We start from the raw sequence: 22,396 nt of genomic DNA, 5'->3' as shown, positions 1-22,396 counted from the left end.
GAGTGTTTACAGTGGAGCTTGGGCGGGGGTGCGAGAGCGTTCGGAGGGGAAGGGGACCCTCATCCTCCACCACCACACCACCGGCCTCGGCAGGGCGAGCTGCGGCTGAAAAGCGCCCAGAACGAAACAGCGAGGCTCTGAACAAATGGGGAGGAGGAGTGGGGTCCGGAGACCTGCTCCGGTGGGGCTGCTTCTGCGTCTGGCAGCTCTTGCTCGCTGCCTCCCCTCTAGAGAAAGGCTACCCCCCTCCCTCGTTCCAAGCCCCCAGTGTCTTTTCCCTCGAAATCTGGCAGGGAGTTGGTGGAAGTAAGAGCGGGTCTAATACGTGCAGATGCCCAAGGCCCGTCTCTTGCCCACCTGCTGCTGCTGGCGGAGAGGGACAGTCTCCCGGACTCTCTACGCCCCGGACGAGGGCACTCGTGGCACTCTCCCAGGGACCTTCATTCCGAAACTTCAGCTCGTTCTCGGGTCCCCTGCCTTGTGGGAGAAGCTAGGGGAGGCGGGGTGGCGATCCGAGAAATCCGCTAACTCCGGGATTTACAGTGGCGAGGAGAGAGCCAGAATTCGCCGCTGCGCCCTCCTCCGCCTAGGTCTCTTTGTACTTCGGGGCGGTCAGGCCCGCCACCAGGGCCCGCGGAGCTTCGGATTCGCCGCTCCACCCGGACTTAGCCGAAGAGGAAAGTTGGGAGAGATCGGCGCGCCTGGGATGTGATTGCCATCCTGGGGCTGGCGCTCGAGAGTCTAAGAGAGAGGCGGGGTGGGGGTGAGGGCGAAGGAGGGGAGGGGGGCAGAGAGACCAGGGAAGGGAGGGGGGAGAAAAAGAGGAGGGTGGAGAGGAGGGCAGCGGTGGAGAGGCGGGCGCGAGGGAGGGGCGAGGGGAGCGCCAACGAGCGAGAGAGGGAGCCGGGGAGGAAGAGGGAGAGGGCGAGGCGCGCCTGGCGGCCGGGTTGGCTGCGGCCGCCCAGAGGCTCCTGCCAGTCCAACCACCGACTACACCCCGGGAAGGAGGAGCTTCAGGCGCGCACAAGGCGTCAGAATCCTCAATTTCCAACTTAGCATCTTGGCAGGACCTTTGCGAAGCCAAAAGCAGAGCCCCCCAGTGCAAAGAGAGAGGGGGAAAAAGAGAAAGCAGCAAGGGAGGGGGAGAAACCCAGCCTGGGCGAGAGAGGCGCGCACAGGAGCGGGCTCGGCGGTCGCAGTCGGAGGCGCGCGGGAAGACACCGAGGAGGTGCTGCGAGCCGGCGCTCGAAAGCCGGGACCCGAGGAGCGACGGCCCGGAGCAGCCGGAGGCCAGGTGCCTGCCCGCTCGCCCTCGCAGGGCGCCGCCGGCTCGTTGGCGGCCGCGGCGCGGCGCGCCCCATGCCCGTGTGTGGCCATGTCCTACCCGCAGGGCTACTTGTACCAGCCGTCCGCCTCGCTGGCGCTCTACTCGTGCCCCGCGTACAGCACCAGCGTCATCTCGGGGCCCCGCACGGATGAGCTCGGCCGCTCGTCGTCGGGCTCCGCGTTCTCACCCTACGCCGGCTCGACCGCCTTCACGGCGCCCTCGCCGGGCTACAACTCGCACCTCCAGTACGGCGCCGACCCAGCCGCGGCCGCCGCAGCCGCCTTCTCTTCGTACGTGGTGAGTGAGCAGGGGCCGCGGCGGGCGAGGGCAGCCGGGGGCGGGCGGGGGCTGCGGGGACGAGGGCCTCAGCGCCACTGCGGGCCGCCCCCGCCCAGCCTCGCGGCCCCAGCAAACTTGGGCGATTGTCTCCTTTCGGCTTCCGCGGGCCTCCGGCTCCGGAGTTGCTGCGAGAGGAGAACCGTGTCTTGCTTGGACCGCTGAGCTGGCGGAAAGTGTTTTGGGAGGAGAGGTCGCTGCAATTAAAGAGCAGCATTTGGTTCAAACGTGAGCTCCAGGCCGCCCTGCAATTTGCGTTTTTAAAATTTTTTTTTAAGTTTTGCAATTTTGGAAAACTAGTTCAAAAGAAATAAACCAGGAATCTGAGCAGAAGCATGCTAAGTTTATGTAAATGTGTTTGGCTTCGCCTTTAATTAGTCCTCCGAAATGTTGCAAATCCGTAATCCTATCTCCGCAATCCGATTTGGAGGTATTACATTTCTGGAAAGTCGGCCGCGCTGCGGTGCATCCGGGATTTCTCGGCCGGGTGCACTTTCTGGAAAAGCGCCGCGGCTCCGGTTTGGGGTAACATTTTTGGAGGGGCGGAGTGCCGGGCCAGCCTGAGCTTTCCGTTCGTCTTTCTTGGGAGAGGAAAATGCCTTTCCTTCCCTGGCTCTCCCGCCTGGCGCCTAAAGTGCAGCCACCCAGGCTTGAAGCGAAGAGTCGCCGCCGCTGCCCGGACCTCTCTGGGTGGAGGGCCGGACCGCGGTGGTCGGATCTGCACACCCGGGACCAACGTGACCCGGCACCCGGGGGCCTGCAGGGCTCGGGCCGAGGCCGGGATGGCTTCAAACGCCCACTAAGAACCGGACTCGAGAGTTGGCGCTCCCGCTGCGTTCTGAGGAGGGGGAGGGGTTGCCCTTAGTTCCGTGCCCACCAGCGGAAGCCGGAGTTTGGGCCTCCGCCGCCCGCAGACCCCGGGTCGCGGGGACAGTGTACTTCGGTCGCCCAGGTGGCAGTGGGGACCATGGCCCACTCTCACCTCCTTTCTGCCTGTTCCCTGCAGGGTTCTCCCTACGACCACACGCCGGGCATGGCGGGCTCCTTGGGGTACCATCCCTACGCGGCGCCTCTGGGCTCCTACCCCTACGGGGACCCCGCGTACCGAAAGAACGCCACGCGGGACGCCACCGCCACGCTCAAGGCCTGGCTCAACGAGCACCGGAAGAACCCCTACCCCACCAAGGGCGAGAAGATCATGCTGGCCATCATCACCAAGATGACCCTCACCCAGGTGTCCACCTGGTTCGCCAACGCGCGCCGGCGCCTCAAGAAGGAGAACAAGATGACGTGGACCCCGAGGAACCGGAGCGAGGACGAGGAGGAGGAGGAGAACATTGACCTGGAGAAGAACGACGAGGACGAGCCGCAGAAGCCTGAGGACAAGGGCGACCCCGCGGGTCCCGAAGCAGGTTGGTGCGCACGGGAAGGGGTGTGTGGAGTGAGAGTAGTAGCATGGAAAAGGCGGAAAGGGGGACGCGTGGAGAAGGGGCGCACAGGGCCAGGAGGTTGGGTTGGAGTCTTTGCTTTGCGGGCTGGGACGTCGCGCCCCCCCCTCCCCTCTGCCCGGAGGCCTCTAGGCGTCTCACGGCCTGGGTTTCGCCCGCAGGAGGAGCGGAGCCGAAAGCGGCTGCGGGCTGCGAGAGGCTGCAGGGGCCGTCCACTCCCGCCGGCAAGGAGACCGAGGGCAGCCTCAGCGACTCGGATTTTAAGGAGCCGCCCTCCGAGGGCCGCCTCGACTCGCTGCCTGGGCCCACGCGCACCAGCGGGCCCTCCCCGGCGGCGCGGCTGGCCGAGGACCAGGGTCCTCACTACCCTTCGGGCGCCCCGGCTCCAGGCCCGCATCCAGCCACGGGGGAACTGCCACCCGGTCCCAGCGGGCCCTCGGTCATCCACTCCCCGCCACCACCACCGCCCCAGGCGGTGCTCGCCAAGCCCAAACTGTGGTCTCTGGCAGAGATTGCTACATCCTCGGACAAGGTCAAGGACGGGGGCGGCGGGAGCGAGAGCTCTCCATGCCCACCTTGCGCCGGGCCCATAGCGGCGCAAGCTCTCGGAGGCAGCCGCGCTTCGCCGGCCCCTGCACCAGCACGCTCGCCCTCAGCGCAGTGTCCCTTCCCAGGCGGGACGGTCCTGTCCCGGCCTCTTTACTACACGGCGCCCTTCTATCCCGGCTACACGAACTATGGCTCCTTCGGACACCTTCACGGTCACCCTGGGCCCGGGCCAGGCCCCACGACCGGTCCGGGCTCGCATTTCAATGGATTAAACCAGACGGTGTTGAATCGAGCGGACGCTTTGGCTAAAGATCCGAAAATATTGCGGAGCCAGTCCCAGCTAGACCTGTGCAAAGACTCTCCCTATGAATTGAAGAAAGGTATGTCCGACATTTAACGCGGGCTGCGTCGGTCCCGGACTTTCCTAATTTATTTTAAAAACAAAACAAAACAAAACATGGCCTTGACAGTTATTTTTCCATCAACAAGAGAGAAAAAACTACCCCTACCCCTCCTATTAAAAAGTTTATAGTTCATGGAGATGGATGACATAAAAATGTAAACATCTCCACACACACACACACACACACACACACACACACAAATGTCTTAACCCACCGAAAAGAAAAGTTAAAAAAAAAGGATTTGTATTAAATCTTATTCTGTATATTTAATGTAGCATTTTGTATTTAAATTGATAATTCAATATCTTTGAAGTAAATTATGAAATTAAGACACCTATACAGGCATCTAATGTTTTTTTTGTAATATAAGTATATACATTTGTGTTCCCCCCTCCAAAAAAAAAAACTGTTTCATAGTTTAAAAATACAAGTTTAATTTAATTTTTTTACACCTATTGATTTTTTTTCTGGGTATGAGCTAAAGTATTATTACAGAAAGGAATCAGGTTATACTCTTAGATTTAAAAAGTAAAAGGAACTGCAGCCGCCTTTGTAAAATGCAAAGTATTTAATTAAAAGAGATTTTAACATAATCAGAGCCTCAGTTGCTTTTTAGAAGCCTCAATACACTGTCCATCGCCTTGGACACAAGGTGCAAACTGCAACTTTTTTTTCCAAGTGGGGAGGGAAAGGTTCCATAGAACCTCGGGGTGCCAGGGGCTCATCTCAGGCTGCAAGCCCTGGGGAGCATGGCCCCGCCCAAGGCAGGTTTGGATCACTGCTGGGGGCTGCTTGGGGGAGATTGGACCCTGGAGGAAGGAGAGAGACCCAAGTGTATGCCCAGAAGGGAGAGAGGATGGCAAAGTCAGCTAGAGACACGCACCACCCGAGCTCCATCGCTTAACCTGATTACTTCCAATCAGTGTCGTGTTTTATGCAAAGCAATCAGCTGGTGAACTTTGCTAATGAGTTCGATTTTATGCCGGATTTAGCCCTTATTACTATTTCAAAGGTGCTGCGGGCTACTGCAGGCGGGAAGCGTTAGGGGGTGCCAAGGAGAAGGCCGTCCCAAGTCACTTGTCTGCGTTCCCCCTTCCAAATTGGGCATTGATCTCTTCCTGGGGTTTGATCAAATTAGTAAATGTCCTATTGTCAATGGTGCGGAGGGTAGGTGGCCCGGTAGATTCCCCGCGCAGTCTCGGGGCTGGGGCCGCGGGGCCGGCGAGGGGACGGTTCCCCCCTTTCACAGGTAGGTGTCACACTTGTCCTGAATTTCAAGCCTGCACTTTGCAGAGTGGGAGATTGGAAAGTGGGCGGAAGTGGGGGGAGGGGGCGCCACAGGGGCTTGAGGGAAGAGAGGGGACCCTGAACGGATCTGGAGAGCCCTAGCCGCCCCCGCCCTCACCCCTGCAGCGGGCCCCGTTTTGTTCAAGTGGCCTTCAAAAGTTGGAGGCAATGCGCCTGGATAACGATGCCCCGGTGCACGCCACCAGGCTTGTCATCGCTTTAGCACGTTTCTATCTCCGATTCAAGAGTTCGAATAGCTACAGATGTATTTTTGAGGTGGTTATAGTCTCGTCTTAATCCCGCATATTTCATCCCAACGTGTGAAAGGTCAGGATGCGTCTCAATCCCCCATAAAAAGGAGACACGGCCCCGTGCCCAGGGCCCTCCCACGCGGTCGGTGCTCGCGTCTCCATTTTGCGCGCGGACGTGCGGAACCGCGGACGTGTTTTACTTCGTGGGAAATTTTCAGCGGTCGGGGCGGGGGGGAGGGGAGGGTTTACTGGAAGAAAAAAAAAAAAAAACCACACAACTCCAGCGAGGGGAATTAATTTGCTCTATTAAACTCATGCCTGAGTGTAGAGAGAATGTGTTTGCACATAACACCGGCTTAATTAGGCTAAATCAAGGTGCGCTGATCTGCATTGCGACTCAAGCTTACTCTATCCCCACTTGCTTTTTTAAACACACCCCCAACTTTCATCGAAGTTTTGATTTTTGCTGGGGTTTGTTGTTGTTGCTGTTGTTGTTTAAGCAGCCACGGAGCGCCTTTAGCTTTTCCTAATTTAAACGAGTTTGAAAGCTTTCTCCAGATGTGTTGTCCCCCCCTCCCCTCCCCTGGAACAGCGGTCGGCTTCAGATTTTAAATTAGTGAGAAAATTCACGCAGGGAAAATGGTTTAAAAGCTGGAAGTGTGAATGATTAAATATGCATGAGGTGATCGTATTTTATTTTGTCCCTTTAATTATAAATGATTTTTTTAAAAACAATTGAATTCCAGAGATGACTTGCCCTACCCCCCTCGCGCCCCAGCCCCCTCCCACCCCGCCCCCCGCAGCCCGGCTCACAATCAGCTTTTTCGCCCTGTTGATTATGCGGCCCCAGGAGTCACCTTGTCTTCTCAAAAAGTCAGAAGAATAGGCCGGTCCCCTTCTCGGAAGAGAGAGAGTTTCAGGACGACCTCGACTCCGCTGCGTTTTGGAAGCCCTGGCCCGACACCCTGCCCAGTGATTTTTCAGGAGAAAATTACAGGCCTCCCTGTGTTCCCAGGAATACGGAAATGGCGCGGCGCGGGCCTCCCCAAGTCTGGTTGCGGGGACTCGGGGGGATGGGAGGTCCACGCCCGCGGGGCTGCCTGGGGACAGGCACCGCGCACCGGGGAGCCCCTCGGCGTTTCTCCTCAACGGGGTGCCGCTCGAGGAGCCCCGCGGCTGGGGAGCGAAACCACGGGGGGCTAGAAGGCCGGTGCCAGAGTCGCCGCCTCCTCCCCGCATCCCTCCCGGCCCTTGGCCTCTGCAGGGTCTGCGGTTTTCTTTGCGTACTTCGTCTTCAATTAAGTTTACGGGTTTCTCCTTTGCGGAGCTGGGTTTTCGGTGGCCAGTGGTGTCTCGGATGTCTGGAGTCCTTCCAGTTTGGGGGCGGCCTGCCGGGCAGATCGAGGTTTGCGCATTTAGAAAATGCCTCGGGCGTCTAATCCCAGAAGTAGTTGCGAGTCTGCAGAGTCCTCGAGCCTCCCCTTGGCCGCGTCTTGGGCCCAGCCGAAGGCCATGCGCCTTGGAGGAGAGGGAGGCAAACTTCCGGCGAGGGCCAGCCTGGGAGGGGGTGAGTTCGCAGGCCTGGGCTGGGGCGCGGAAGTGCAGCGAGGCAGCGGCCAGGACACCTCCGCGCTGGGGCTTGGAGGGCATTTGCCACCTGCGCTCGGCTGCACTGGCACCAGCCCCCCAAGGCGAGCCTAGGTTGGCACTTAGGAACCAGGAGGCCCTGAATCCCTGGCAATAGAAACCATGGAATCGCTGAGTTGGGTCTGTGCAGTCCATCCCCTCCAAGAGGCAGAGCCCAACGGGGGACCGGGTGGGTTCCTTCCTTTATCCCTCGGTGCCAGGAGGAATCCGTTCCTGGGACTTGGCGATGAGGAGCCAACAGCCCGGTCCATCCCCGAGGACGTCTAAGAGGGCACCGAGGAGAGGCTGTGGAGGGGGAGCCTTTCCTTCCCAAGCTCCTCGCCTCGCAGTGCCCGGGCCTGAAATGTTCCCTGGTCTGGATGCGGGGCCTGCATCGAGGCCTCCTAATTCGCAAAGCGCTCGGGGGCCCGCTCCTTCCCGATGAAGTGCGCGACTCTTGGGGCACGGGAGGTGGGAGTGGGCAGGGGGTCGTCGTGCGTGAGGTTTCAAAGCGGGCGGTGTCTTTCAGCTCACCTTTCCCCCTCCGCCCCCCTGCACCCCACTCCCACCCCACCCCCCTGCCACTAGCTGCCAGCTCGGCAGAAGCCTGGAAGAGCGCTTAGCAAAGCGCCCAAAGTGAAAGGAATGTGATTGCGCTCCCGGGAGAGAGCCCGGCGCAGATGCAGCTTAGAAAGGGCGCCGCCTACTGGTTCTCCAGCGCCGCGCGGTTAGCAGAGGAGGAATGAGGCGACGCCAGGCTCTGCCCCCCCACCTACAGCTGTGCCTTAGCGCTGAACCCCAAGCGGGTCAAACTTTAACCGCTCCACCGCCTCATTCGCTTCTGCCCGGGACCCAGGACTCACTTCACATTGGGGATTTGGAGAGCAGGATCTGCGACTAGAACTATTTTAATCCTACAGATTCCCACCGTGATTTAGGCACAATCTGGACAAACAGGGGGGAAGCTACGGAGAAACAGGCCCGCGGCTGAAATAGCCCGAGGGTGGGGGCTGGGGCTGTGCGCATCCGGGTCAGTCAGGGTCCCGGGGCTCCCACGCCCCTCCAGGTGCCTGCACTTGAGTGTCTGCGGGCCCAGGCTCTGGGGCCCGCACAGTTTTGTCTCATTTGCGCTTCAGCATATCTGAGGTCTGCGGTGCAACCTTGCCCCTAAGGCCGGTTCTGACTTTTGGACTGTGGGTTGGACATCTGGAGGAAAAACAAAACAACAAAACAAAACTGCCCCCCCCCCCATGCTTCAACCCCTCCTATTTCGAAAGTACCTTTAACGAGGTCGACGTGGCAAGGCAGGGAGGTGCTTATGTGGGCGTCCCCCAGCACCCCTCCCAAAGCGCTATAGGGTAGAATCATCTGCCCCCCCCGCCCCCCCGTCCCTGCAGGGATATTGGGGGGAAACGCGAGCGTGCCTTCTGCTGGGCTCTTCGCATCCCTCACCACTCGGCCACCGGCCACCAAACAGGAGGAAAATCGGGCCTGACTAGCACCTGGCCGCCTGCACTGCCCCAGGCTGGGCAAAGCCGCGGGACGGTCCCGAGCCCCACCCCGCGGGTCTCCCTCTGTGACCCGGCTGGAGCGGGTCTCCCTTTCGTTGGAGCGCTCAATGCGACTTGGATCCCAGCACAAGGCGTGGCCCAGGTTGTGGACTAACAGGGGATTGATGGCCTCGGAGGCCATGCTGCAGCTCTGGCTGCACCCCTTGCACTGGCCTGCCCTTCGGGGCTATTGGGGTCTCTGGCCTCCTGTGGACCGCAGGCCCCGGTCCCAGATCGCCCAGGTCGCCAGCCAGGCCGCGCTCGTTTTCAGCGGCCCGCGCGCAGCCCGGCGGGCCCAGACGCCACGTTTCCCAGCGAAATCTGCTTTTCTTTGCTCCAAGCAAACCCCGGGCTCTCGGCGCTTCCGCCTGATGGATGCAAATGTAAATGTGCACTTACTTAATTGGATCGGGCCCCAAGATAAAAGAGATAAACGGCTCCCCGTTTGCTAACTTATTTTCGGAGGCGTGCGGCGCCGCGTGGAGGGGAGGCCAACGAAGGCGCGGCGCGGCGCTCCAGCTCTCGGCCGCCCGCTCGGCTGGAGCTGCGGTCCCACATCGACCTGCTTTGCCCGGGCCCTGCCCGCCCGGTAGGTCCCCGCGGGCCCTTCTGGGCACCAGGACGGGAACGTGCGACGGCGCGGCGTGGGCTTCGCGCTTGCAAGCACCTCGCCCCTAACCACATTCTCCGGCTGGTGCCCCTCCGTTCTTACCCAACTCCCCGCGCAGGAGCCACCCCGGCCGGGCCACGCCTGGAAGGCCCCAGGCGGCGTCTGTCCCCCCAGGGGGCATTTTTTGAGAGAAAGATGAGCGGGCCACGAAAAAGACGAGGCTCGGACCTCCTGTCCAGCAGGGGCCTGGGAAGCCGCCCTCTGGACGGAAGGCCCCTCCTCTGTTCCCACATGCCCTCCTGTGGAGCCTGAGATTTCTCTGAGAATGCGCTGGAAACCATGGATGGTGCCCTTCCCCGATAATGGACGCGCGCAGCACACGCAGCCCTTCCGTGTAATTGCATGGTGTCTGGGAACCCCAACTTCCAGGCTTTGGGAGGAGCAAGGGCTTCCTGATGCGTTCCTCCCCGGGGGGCTGGAGTTCGGAACTTCAGCGCCTGCGCGTCCTGCCCCGCCACCCTCAGGTTCGTCCCCTCCGCCCCCCTCCCCCCCCCCCATTTGGGGCCTCGGTTTTCCCGAAAAGTTTCTCTTCTGCTCAGAAGATGGTGTGGGCGAGGGCAAGAGGCCGCACGGAACAGCCCGAGGATGGGTGCAAAGGAGCCGAGCCTAGGGGGCACCCTCGGCGGAGACCCTCGCCCAGTAGCCCCCGAGGCAGGCGGGGCCGGGTGCAGCCTGGCTGGGCAGGGCGGCCGGGCCGCGCCCCGTCTCCAAGGCGCTGATGGATTGGCTTGTCAGGAGAGCTCTGTGCGCCGAGCCCATCAGAAAGCACTTACCTCGCTAAACTGAAATTACTGTCTTTTCAGGAGCTAATTTGTGTAACTCCCATGGAGGGGCTTGAAGGGGGCTTGATGAGGCATAAAATGATGATTAATGAATTTATGGCCGCCGCTCATCAAACAAGGGCTGGCGAGCTCGGGTTCGCACCGGTGGCCTGGAGGCGGCGCTCCATACAGCTGGGGTTTGGCCTCCCGGGGCTGAGCGCCCACAGGGTTTCTCCTAGAACCGTCGACCACGGCCCTGGGCGCTTTCCTTGACTTCAGCTGCTTTCTGCTGGCCGCTGGATTGGGATCCGGGCTCCAGGTTCTAGGTGTGCCACCATCGCCCCCTGCGGGCTGGCTGCTCAGCCTGGGGGAGACCAGGGCTCCTGAGGTTGTAGGCCCAGAGAGGGGAGGGGGCGAGGCTGAGGGGACGTTGGTGGCCTCTTTGGGGGCCTCAGTCTCAGAGAAAACAGGACTCCGAGTGTGACCAGGGCAGCCCAGACAGTGTGGGGAGGGAGACCTGGGTTGTGGCTTACTGGTTTGGGCCCTGGTGGCTCCGTCCTCCCTCTGCAACTTACTACGCTGTGTGTCTTCCTCGGATCCAGTAACCCCTCTGAACCTCGGTGGCTTCCTCTGTAAAAGGGGCCCTGGTTTTGTGAGGATTCTAGTGGGTGGCATAGAGTTGTTCAGTACAGTTATTAGGGCTGTGTTGTTCTAAAACGTCACTTCATTGAGACACTAGCCAAAGCCTGGGGGCAATGGGTCGGGGGAACAGAGGTTCTGGGTCCTGACTTGGGGAGAACCGTGCCAGAGTGGCTGATGTTCCTTAGCACCTCCCTCCTCTTCCCCACCTCCTCTGGCCATGCACCCCTCCCTGGGGCTTGGTCTGGGGGTACACTGGGGAGCCTGGAACGGCAGTGAGACAGGAGTGTGACCTGATCAGGGTTGAACTTTGGGGAGCCTGCTGGCCCTGACTTGGGATAGGATTGAATTTCAGGTTCGTCCCCAGGGCAATTCAGAGCTCCTCCTTCTTTCAACCCACCCTTTGTCTGCAGGCTCCTGTCTTCCGAAATCCTTCCACAAGGGCCTTTTAGCTACTTCCTCTGGTCAAGAACCTGCAGCCTTACGAACGGATACATTTAGCTGGGATTCTTTACCTACCTGCCTCCCCCCACCTCTTCCCCTTTCCCTTCTCCCCCCTCCCCCCCGCCCCCCTGCCCTCACAGGCCCGCCCAATTCTCCCAACATTCGCTCTACCTGTGACTCCCTAGCACAGTAGTCAGGCAAACTGCGGCTCGCGAGCCACATGTGGCTCTTTGGCCCCTTGAGTGTGGCTCTTCCACAAAATACCACGGCCTGGGCGAGTCTATTTTGAAGAAGTGGCGTTAGAAGAAGTTTAAGTTTAAAAAATTTGGCTCTCCAAAGAAATTTCAATCTTTGTACTGTTGGTATTTGGCTCTGCTGACTAAGGAGTTTGCCGACCACTGCCCTAGCACATGCTGCTCTGAGGACACAGCCCAGGAAAGACCCTGACCTTGGCCTCTCCAGTGGAATGCTGAGGCTGGCCTCCATTCAGCACAGCTCCACTTAAACTGCTCCTTTCCCCGACTCCCAGGTACACTGATTGAGCACCTATGATATCCCAGACGCAGCGTTCTAGGTGCCCAGGATGCAGAGATAAACAAAACAAAGTCCCTGCCCCGCCCTGAAGCTTACATTTAGAGGAGAGACGGAAGGCAAACAAATGAGTGTGATAATGGCTTATCCTGAGGTCCAGGTGATGAGTGCTGGGAGGAAAATGAAGGAGGGTCGGACTCGAAGGGAGTGTGCTCCTTCTGCGAGGGCTGCCCCTTAGGAGGTAGCATTTGACCAGAGACCTGAAAAAATTAGGGACTGGGCCACGAAGATTTTTGGGGAGAGTTCTGGGCAGAAGGAATAGCACAGGCAAAGGTCCTGAGGTGGGAGCAGGTTCAGACAGCAGCAAGGAGACGTTTGTGGGAGGGGATAAGGCCCAGGCAAAGTTATAGGTCCTGTTTGGTCCTGGTGAACTCTTTATTTTTTAATATGTTTTTATTGATTTCAGAGAGGGAGGGAGAGAGCGATAGAGACATCAATGATGAGAGAGAATCATCCATTGGCTGCCTCCCACACGCCCCCAAATGAGAATTGAGCCTGCGACCCAGGCATGTGCCCCAACCAGAAACTGAACCGTGACCTCCTGGTTCATAGGTTGATGCTCAGTCACGGAACCACACTGGCCGAGGCGGACAGATCTTTGGGTTTTATGATGAGAGAGAAGAAGAGACGGAGAGTTTTAAGAGGAGTGTCAGGATCGAATGTCTGGTTTAAAGTCAAGTGTGAAGAGCTAAGACTTTTGGAGGGCAAGAGCAGAAGCAGGGACCAATTTGGAGGCAGATGGAGAATCCAGGGGCAGGTAATGCTGCCCTGGACCAGCGAGGTAGCCAGAATGTCTGGTTTAAAGTCAAGTGTGAAGAGCTAAGACTTTTGGAGGGCAAGAGCAGAAGCAGGGACCAATTCGGAGGCAGATGGAGAATCCAGGGGCAGGTAATGCTGCCCTGGACCAGCGAGGTAGCCAGAGAGGTGGGCAGGAGTGGTCAGATTTGAGCTGTGTTTTGAAGGTAGAGTCAACAGGCTTTGCTGATGGATTGGGTGTGCAGGATGAGAGGAGGGGCATTCTGGATGCCACCAAGGATTTGGGCCTGAGCACCCAGGGGCTTAAGGGTGACTGGTGCTTGCTGAGATGTCAAACAGTGGCAAACCCTACAGCGAACACATCCTCCCTCCGGAAACCAGAGGCCTCAGAGCTCTCTGATCATGGCATCCTCTCGTTTATACCCGTCTTTCTTGTTTCTTTTTTCTCCGTGGAGAAACCGAGGTTTGGGAAGTGCCAGTGACCTGCCCAGGCTCACATGGCGAGCCGAGAGGCAGAACCCCGTGGCAAACCCAGGTCTCCGGACTCCCAGGCTCTCTCCCTCTGCCTCGCCCAATCTAAGTTCTCCGGGATATCTCTATTTTAACAGGGAACTCCTGGGAACAAAACGCCTTAACAGAGAAGAATGAATTTATAATGGTGGCGCCTCAGACACCGTGACAGGCTGTCAAGGGAGATATTTTTAGGCCAGGCTGAGAAACATCTTAGCCCTCCTGCAGGCCGCCGGGGCAGGGCTGCCTCCGCAGGCCTCCGTGTGCGAGGTGCGGATGAGGGGGATGGGGGACACCAGGCAGGTGCCACGTCTCCCAGACACTCAATGGCAAGGAAGGGCAGGGACTGTCGCCCCTGTGGCGGGGGTGGGTGTGGGGCGGGCGGTCTTCCCTAAATAATTGCTCCCGGGAAAGATTTGCTCATTTCTCCTGTTGGAAGTTGATTGCCAGCCTGCCGGCCATTAACTCACATAATGCAAGCAACAATGAATGCTCCTTGGTCCATCATTTTACAGAGCAACTCCTGGCAAACGGAGAGTTGAGTTGGAGGCAAGTTGCTGAATGAGGGGGCTTTCATGCATGTATTTGAACTTCTTTCTTTCCTTCCTTTCTTTCTTTTTTCTGTCTCAGCTTGACTGTTTTTTCCCCCCTCAATCCTTCTCTTGACTGCTTGTGTTGTCTATATGGTCGTCAGCTCGGGGACGTTTTCTGTAAAACTCTCAGTGGCTTTGTCCCCCGGGGAACCCACCGGCCCTTCGGAGCAGCATCCTGACATCTTTCAAGCAGAGTGAGACATCTGTTAGCTCTCGATTCCGAATACCCTCAACAGCTCCAGAGCCCCAGACACCTTCTTCCCAGCTAATGCGGTTTGACATCACACTAACCACACAGTTGTCATTTCTGAGGCTGTGTTTTTTTAGATCCAAACCGCAAGGTTTTTTTTTGTTTGTTTGTTAGTTTTGTTTGCCCTCTATTTGTAGCCAGCATCTAAATCCAAACCCTTTGGCTCTTTTTTTTTTTTTTTTTTCCAAAGACTCCTCCATACAGATGTTCCCTGGCTGTAGGGGACCGATTTTCCTGGATGACATAGAAGAGTGGATTAGTGGCAACTTAGAGAAAAGGGCTCATTTGGAATAAACACCACCTCTTCGCTCCATGAAGAGTGTGGTAGAAAAATCGTCGGCCTGGTTTATTTCGGTTGGTGGAATTGTTTTTCTGTCCAGATTTTTTTTTTTTTCTTTCTTACTCTTTTTTTTTTTTCTTTTTTTCTTTTTAACTTTCCCTTCTAATCTGGGAAGTGGCTGGCAGGTCCTAGCAGATGTAGGGATGTCTGGGACGCCTCCCTAGAACCGGAGACTGCAAGGACGGGGCCCTCACTTTGCTCAGTGCCCCTCGAAATGGACTCATCTGAACCCCACCCTCCAGACACTTACCTTAGCCTCCGACTATTGAAGCTACCATTTGCAGAATCATTTCCTTCAAATTTTGTCACCACTTATTTATTCTGAAAGAAATATTTAGGCCGCTACTGTAACGGAGAAACCTGTATTCCCTTTCCATGGACAGAAGACAATTATGAAAAGAACAACAACAAATTAATTGAACAAAGTCCTTGGCCCCCTGGGCTTTGAAAGCCACGGGCATCTCTCAGCATGTCTGCCTGTTCCTGAAGGTTCCCCCAGCCCCATGCCTCCTGCTGTGCGGGCTGCCCTCAAAGCTCGGGGGGCCACATGGACATCTCTTCACCCCCCCCTCCCCCGCTAACATCATCACATGTCCATCCAGAGATGCGCTGACCACACTTTGGAAAACAGTAACTGCTCATTTCCCGCGTGTGGAAACTGAGGCACTGGAAGGTAGAGCAACTTGCTGCAGATCACGCAGCTGGTGGGTGACAAAGCCGGGAAGCGGGGAGGCGGGCTGCCTCCCTGTCCCCAGCATGCTCCCTGCACTGTCCCTTTCTTAACAATCCTTTGCACGCTAATCCCCATCACGGGGCGTGCTTAGGGGGGCGGGGGCGGGGCAGGAGCACCTCCCAAACCTGCTGTGCTGCTGTTCCTTCCATCGCCCTGGTCTGGCTCTACAAGGTCCAAGCCCCCTTCTCATGTCTGTGGGTCATGCTTGGGCCTAAGAGGCCAAGGCCCACAACCCAATGTGCCCTTTGACCCCACAAAGGACTCTGGCCCTTGTCCTATCCTCTGCGGGGGAAGGAGAGGGGGCTGGGGTTCCCAGCTCTGAGCAAAGTTTTTGAGAAGGGGTTGGTGGGCTTGAGGGGTGGACACTACCTCCCGTTGGGGGGCTCCTGCCCCAGCGGTGCCTCAAGATCCTTTCTTCAGATGCTCACAAGTGGGAGGTTTCCATCCCACTCCCCTTCCTCCTGGAGCCACCCACAGGGACACAGGGTAACTTCCTTCCTTTTTTTAAAAATGTGTTTGTTTTATTGATTTTAAATATATATTTATTGATTTCAGAGAGGAAAGGAGAGGGAGAGAGAGAAGCATCAATGACGAGAGAGAATCATTGATCGGCTGTCTCTTGCACATCCCCTCACTGGGAAATGAGCCTGCAACCCAGGCACGTGCCCTTGACGGGAATCAAACCGTGACCTCCTGGTTCATAGATTGATGCTCAACCACTGAGCCATGCTGGCTGGGCTGTTGTGTGTTTTTTTTTTTAAATTGGTTTTAGAGAGAGGAAAAGAGAGAGGGATAGAGAGATAGAAACATCGATGAATGGGCTGCATGCCCCCTACTAGGGATCGAGCTGGCAACCTGGGCATGTGCCCAGACTGAGAATCGAACCAACGACCTCTTGGTTCATGGGTCCGGGCTCCATCGCTGAGCCACACCAGCTGGGCCAGGCTAACTTCCTTTAGTGCTAGTAAGGGGGAGGCTGTTGGGTTCCCGGCTGTAATGTCACCCGAAGTCAACCCCTACCCCCACCCACGCCTTGCCCTTCTCTTTTCTCCCTGGACCAGGGCCTTCCGCAGAGCTTGCTTACGGGGCAGCACCTCCCCCACCTGTGCCCGTCGGTGGCCCTGCAGCACACCTGGCTGGGCTGGGCATCCAGTGCCAGCTCTCAGCCCTGCTCCAGGCCACACAGCCCACTAGCTGAAGTAAGTCGCCAGCCGGCAGGACCACCAGCAACTCTTAACTCAAAATGTCCCAAACCAAAGTCAAGTCCCTCGCAATTCCTCCTCCCGCCTCAGCCCCAGATCCGCTTCTGTCGCCTTCCTTCATGCAGTCGCCGCTGCCAGTGGAAGGGCTTGGAAACACGCAGACCTCTCCACCCCTGCCTCCCACGCAGCCGCTCCTCATGAGCGTAGATCCTTCTGAGAGTTCTTCAACCTCCTCCCCTCCTCTGCTCGCCTCGGAGCCTGTGTCCTCTGTGGACAGATGACAGCTGACCCTCCTGCCCGGCTCGCTGCCCCAGTCGTCTTCATAGACCAACACAGAGTCCAAGGCCTGAGCGTCCTGCATCTTCAATACATGTTGGTGCAAGTGAAAACAAATGCATGGCCCCCCCAGGCAATGTCCTTGCTGGTATCTTCCTGTAAGAATATGCATTTGGAAACAGCGCTGGGGGCAGACAGAGGGAAGGTCAAGTCCTGACTGCACTCCCATCCCGTGAGTGTGTTAGTGAGACATTAAATGACCGAGAAATCTACACAAGAGGGCCTGAGGTGATGGAGAAGGTGAGCCAGCCTCTCTGAAAGTCAGTGTCCTTATCTATAAAGCAGGAAAAACAGCAGCGTCTACCGCAGAGGGTGAGGGTTAAAGGAGATCATGTAAGCCAAGCCCACCAATGCACTGGTTCCCTCTCCATCAATGTAAGCTCTGACCATTATTACTCCATAAATACAGATTCATCTTAGCGCGAAGGACACCCTCTGAGAATTCCAAGTTCGTGTAGCGTGTTTTTCCCCAGTCCTTCACTATATCTTTTTGCTGACCAGCAATGGTTAAGATGTCTAGAGTTTTTTTTTTTTTTTTTTTTTTTTTTTTTTTTTAAAAAAAGGAGAAGAAGAAGCTTATTTTAAGAATCATTCCTTGGAACATTATTTCATTACTTAAACTTTCTGCTGACTCATCTGTTCCTTGGTAACTGAGTCTTTCTTTACCAATAACTTTAATTACATCAATCACTCATTCCCAAATCTGCTGAATCATGAAAACTCCTAGCGGTGATACCATGGACTTCTGTCACACAAGCAGGGGCTTGTGGAGGGAGAACAGGTCTTTCTTCCTTCCTTCCTTCCTTCTTTCCTTCCTTCCTTCCTTCCTTCCTTCCTTCCTTCCTTCCTTCCTCCCTCCCTCCCTCCCTCTCTTCCTTCCTTCTTTCCTTCTTTCCTTCTTTCCTTTCTTTCAAATAGCCATCAGTACTTCAAACAGGGAAACTGTGTTTAGCTTTCATGATTTGCTATCTGTCCATCTATCTATCAATTTTTAATTAGCAATCTCCATAGCAGGAGGAATGACAACTCATAATTTCTCGAATTGCATGGAATGAAATTTGTTTCATCTGATATTTCTGAATCATAAGGCTCATGTATCCACCTTGGGGGTAAAATAAATGATGTTTGAGAATTCCCACACCTTTGCTAATGGCTGCTAATAGCGTAGTTCAAGGGTTAACATATTACCTAAATAATTATTTTGTTGTCAATAATAATAGCTACCTTATTGAGCTCTTAGTATATGCTAGTTATTGTACTAAAGGTTTTACATACCTGATCGCAGTGGACCTTCATCCAACCTATGGAGTAGGTGCTACTATTATCCCCATTTTACAGATGAGGAAACTAAGGCACGGAACGGTTTACTTGTGTAAGTAGATGTCAGAGTGGGATATGAACCTAGGAATGTCTGACTCATTTTCTGGGCCTCGATGGAGCCGGGGAGGGGGGGTGGGGGAGTTACTGGCTGCTCTTTGCTGCTTTAGGCGTTCGCTGTTTTTTTTTGGCTACTCATGGCTCAAGTCTACCTCGAGTAGATTAAGGTACTGGCTATTTTCTGAGCTTGAAATGTTATCTGATGCTGCAGGGAAGCAGTGATCCTCCATTTGGTGAGAGGAGTCAGATGCAGGTGGGGGATGGGGGGTGCATCTCATAAAACCCTGCCCCAAAGTGCATGCTCTTCCTCCCCTCCCCTCCCGGCCCTAGTCGTCTCCCTCTGAGACTGTGACTCCAGCCCCCTAACAGGCCTCTCCGACTGCAGGCTCTCCCTGCACCTTTCCATCCTCATACTCTCACCTTATCAGCCAGGAGACAGAGGCCAGGGGAGCTACGGGAGGTTGTAGAGAAGGAGAAGGACAAAACCAGAGCTGAACTTCAAAATGATTCAAGTCCCAATTCCTCCCTATGCCATCTGAAGCTCTTCATCTGCCTGACCCCACTCTCCGATGTGACCCCATCTCCCAAAACCCTTCATGGGCATTTTGATGGGTTCACACTGGCTAAACGGTCACTCCCCAAGCCCTTTTGCCAGGCTGGTTCTTCTGCCTCAGAGCAGTCCATCCCAATCACATTGTCTAAATCCACTCACAGTTCTAAGATGGACTCAAGTGCTTCTAGAAGCTTCTAGGGCTTTTTTCAATGGCTCGTGGGGGCTGCTGCTGAGGAAGGGACGGCAGAATGCCAGGCTCTGGGGTCAGTCAAGCTGGGTTTGCATTGCACCTCTCCCACGTGCCAGCTTTGTCGCCTTGGGTGGTGGTCGGCAAACTCATTAGTCAACAGAGCCAAATATCAACAGTGCAACGATTGAAATGTCTTTGGAGAGCCAAATTTTTTAAACTTAAACTTCTCCTAACGCCACTTCTTCAAAATAGACTCGCCCAGGCCGTGGTATTTTGTGGAAGAGCCACACTCAAGGGGCCAAAGAGCCGCATGTGGCTCGCGAACCGCAGTTTGCCGACCACGGGCTTAACCTGCCAGTCTCCGTTTCACCGCAGTGAAGTAACGATGTTGGTATCTGAGTCCTGGGAGCATGCCTGTGGAGGGCTGGAGGGGTCGCTCACTCATTCTAGCATCCCCGCAGAGCCAGTGTGTTCACTGGTGACATTTTGAGCGGCCGCGCGTGAGGGCTGGAACCAGGATGCTTCTTGGCATGGGTGGTTCCATGCGCACAGAGATCTGGTTCCGAGCTCTCGTGGTCCACCTGGCTCGAGCCTGCACCACACCATTTGTCTCACTAGGGCTTTGCAGTGTGTCTGCAAGCCGGGGAGGGCAGTCCTTCCTTTCTGCCTCTCTTTATCAAAACCGATGGACTGAACATTCCATTCTCCCACGCAGAGTTCTAGATGAGTTGATCACGTGTTTAAATCATGTATCTTTGTAGGCGCTACAAGGAGTACAAACCAGAGTGTGTCAGGCCCAGAGTCTTAGCTTCAGAGTCATGAGGGCGAGAGCATCCAGGGGCTGCTCTGAGGATACAGGCTGAGGACGTAGGAACGTACACGCTGGGTTCTATCAGCATCTACCTTGAGACCCCTGGGAGCCAGTGCTCGGGCAACCTGAGGGCCCAGGTGTCACACCTTGGGTGGGAGGGAGGAGGAAGGCCTGTGGGCTCTGAGGCAGGGGGTGGGGGTAGGGGGCAGAACCAGGAAGAAGCAGGCACCTCAGTGCTCTTTGTGGGGCTTGGAGCAGGCTGCCTGAGTACTGGGGACTTCCAATGCACCCACACCCAACACGGGAAGTTTCTCCATTTCCAGCTGGGCCTCCTCAACAGCCCGGCCCAGTCCTGAGTCCTGACTCTTCCCTATGGAATGACAAGCCCAGGGATTTGGAGAGCGTTGGGATGAAGAGCAGGCTTGGGAACCAAGCTGTCTGGATTCCTGTCCCTCCATGCCCTCCCTCCCCCTCCCCGCCCCCCGCCCCCTGGCCTCAGCCAAGGACACCATCATCTAGAAACCTGAGACTCAGTCTCAGCCTTTGCCATCTTCTCCAAAGTGTCACCCTCCACCCCCCCCCCGCCCCGCCCCTGCCCAGTGACCAAATCTGGATGAGATTTGGTGGGTTCAACTTCCTCGATTCCTACTTCCCTCCATTCCTCCCACCATCCCTGAGATCCAGGCCACTGTCATTTCTCACCTCCTCGGTGACTCCCCAGCGTGAGTCCTGTTCCCCCACAGTGACCCGATGTTGCCCACTGGAGACAGACTGCATTCCCCTCCCTGCACTATTTAATGGCTCGCTGCTGCCCTCGTGCAAGGCCCCAACTCCAAAGCACGATGCTTCTTCAGACTTGGTGCTCTAAACCTGTGACCCTGGTTTTTTAGGACTCTCGCCCTCATGACTCTGAAGCTAAGACTCTGGGCCTGGGTTTCTATGCCCTATTTTGTCTCTGGCTGTCGCACATGCTATTCCCTCTGCCCGGCACGCCCAGGTTGTCCCTCGGGGACCCCCTTCACCTTTCCACAGTCAGCGCCGCCATAGAAAACAGCCTGTGTTTAGTAAAAACTCCCTCCTCTCACAGTGCTCTGCCCTTCTCTGTGCTAGAGGTATAAAGGAAGGGAGAAGCGCAATTTACCGGTCGTGTGACCTTGGGAACTTAATTCGCCTCTGAGGTTCAGTTTCTCTATCAGTAAAATGCGACACCATCCTGGTGATAAGAGTCCATTCCAGTGGACGTTTCAAAAGTCAATGTATGATTCAGTGTCTCACAGGATTGTTGTGAGGATTGAAGGAGATCATTGCAGGCACATTTTTTTTTTATAGACCAGTAGGGGAATAAACAAAGGCATCAGGGCCAGTCCTAGTCTTCAGGAACTTTCCATGAGATCTGATTCATACCACCAGGGCTCACAGCTCTTTGAGGGCCATTGCCTTCCTCACTTTATCATAAAGGAACCCCAACTTTGTTTGAGATGGCAAGGTACCCAGACCTGGGGGATGAACCATGTATGTCCAGGCCAATGGAGATACTTCCAATCCCCTTTGCCAGATGCTCACTTTCTCAGCCTTCCTTGCTGCTAGGTGATCATGTGATCAGTTCTAGCCAATGAGACATGAAGAGATAGATAGCTACTTCTTTCTGAACATCAGCCTCTCCTTGTGTAAAATGAAGGAGATAGGATCAAAGAACAGCGATGTTTAATTTCCCCACCCCCTACTTTTTAAGAGTAGAGGATCTCAATTTTTTTTTTTTAGTTCCAAAAAATTGTACATGGAATCCTAATCTATACAACAAGGGAAGCACAATTGCCCACGTTGGAAGGGAGATGGGCGAGTGCAGGGACCCACTCATAGACTCGGCAGGCAGCCCCGAAGTATGTTTACAAAACAACTCCTGGAAAACCACTGGGTGGAAGCATCTCTGCGTCCTGCAGTAGACGTGTGATTTTGTTTGTGCGTTATTCTTGGACACTCATTCTGGTCCAGCATCCTTAATTTTTCTCAGGAGCCATCTCTCCTTTCTCCTGGGTCCATATGGTTTGGGTGAAGTTAATTCAATTCTGATTCTCGGGCAAGATGTATTATTTAGGCCTGACCAACCGTCTCTGCCCCTGGATACAGTGATTGGTTCAGGAATGTGCACATGACCCCGTTTGGCTCCGTAAGATTGAGATCTAAGATGTTATTAAAATTGAAGAGAGGTAGAGGCCTTCTCTTCCCATTGAACTTGAACCCTGGGACTCTGAAACCTGAGCGCAAAGCCCACATGGAAGGGAACGGAGCTGAGCGATGGAAAGAGACCAGCCCTTAGAGACTTGGAGCCCGTGGATTAAGCTTTGCCTGAAGACAGACAGAGCTACCACTGGATTTTTTGATTTTGCGAGGCAATAAATTCCCCTTTGGTTTAAGTAGTTTGAGTTTTACCTTCTCGTTTTGTAACCCAAAGAGCCCCAATTAGTACAGATCCTTTCCAGACCCAGAATCCTGGGCTCTTCGGAGAGGTGGATATGCAGGCTGTTCACACAACTCCCAGTTGTCCTCCTCCTGGGCTCGTGGTAGGATTGTACTTCCCACGCATTGTGAGGAAGGCAGGTGGCACGTGACTTCCTTTGCCAATGAAATGCGAGTAGAAGTGATATGGGTCAATTCCGGGTGGGCTCTTCCAAAGTCGGTGCACCATTCACCACTCTTTCTCTTTCCCTCCCATAATGATGTTCCAGATGGTGGAGGTTCCATCAGCCTGGCTCCCAGACTGAGGACAACGTGGAGCAGAGAGCCCTGCTGACCCTCGATGGATACGTACCGTGAGCAAGAAATAAACCTTTGTTGTTTTAAAGCCATTGAGATTTTGGGTCC

The 22,396-nt window shown here is 55.7% G+C and overlaps 1 protein-coding gene across 2 annotated transcripts; it reads left to right on the top strand.

Annotated features, from left to right (window-relative positions):
* Positions 1–923: 923 nt before the first annotated feature.
* IRX5 (iroquois homeobox 5) lies at positions 924–22,379 on the top strand. 2 transcript variants are annotated; one of them, XM_080644883.1, is made up of 4 exons: positions 924–1,624; positions 2,670–3,075; positions 3,273–4,040; positions 22,261–22,379. In XM_080644883.1, the coding sequence occupies exons 1-4, from the start codon at positions 1,376–1,378 to the stop codon at positions 22,323–22,325; spliced, it is 1,488 nt and encodes a 495-aa protein (XP_080501009.1). In that variant the 5' UTR covers positions 924–1,375; the 3' UTR covers positions 22,326–22,379. The 2 variants fall into 2 exon arrangements, with proteins under 2 accessions (XP_080501009.1, XP_080501010.1); XM_080644884.1 differs by lacking the exon at positions 22,261–22,379 and having other exon boundaries at positions 983–1,624; positions 3,273–4,655.
* Positions 22,380–22,396: the final 17 nt, after the last annotated feature.

This window comes from Plecotus auritus (genome assembly GCF_963455305.1).
Source record: "Plecotus auritus genome assembly, chromosome: 10".
Lineage (NCBI taxonomy): Eukaryota > Metazoa > Chordata > Mammalia > Chiroptera > Vespertilionidae > Plecotus > Plecotus auritus.
The sequence above is the reverse complement of the archived record's forward strand: the minus strand, read 5'-3'. Positions and strand labels throughout refer to the sequence as shown.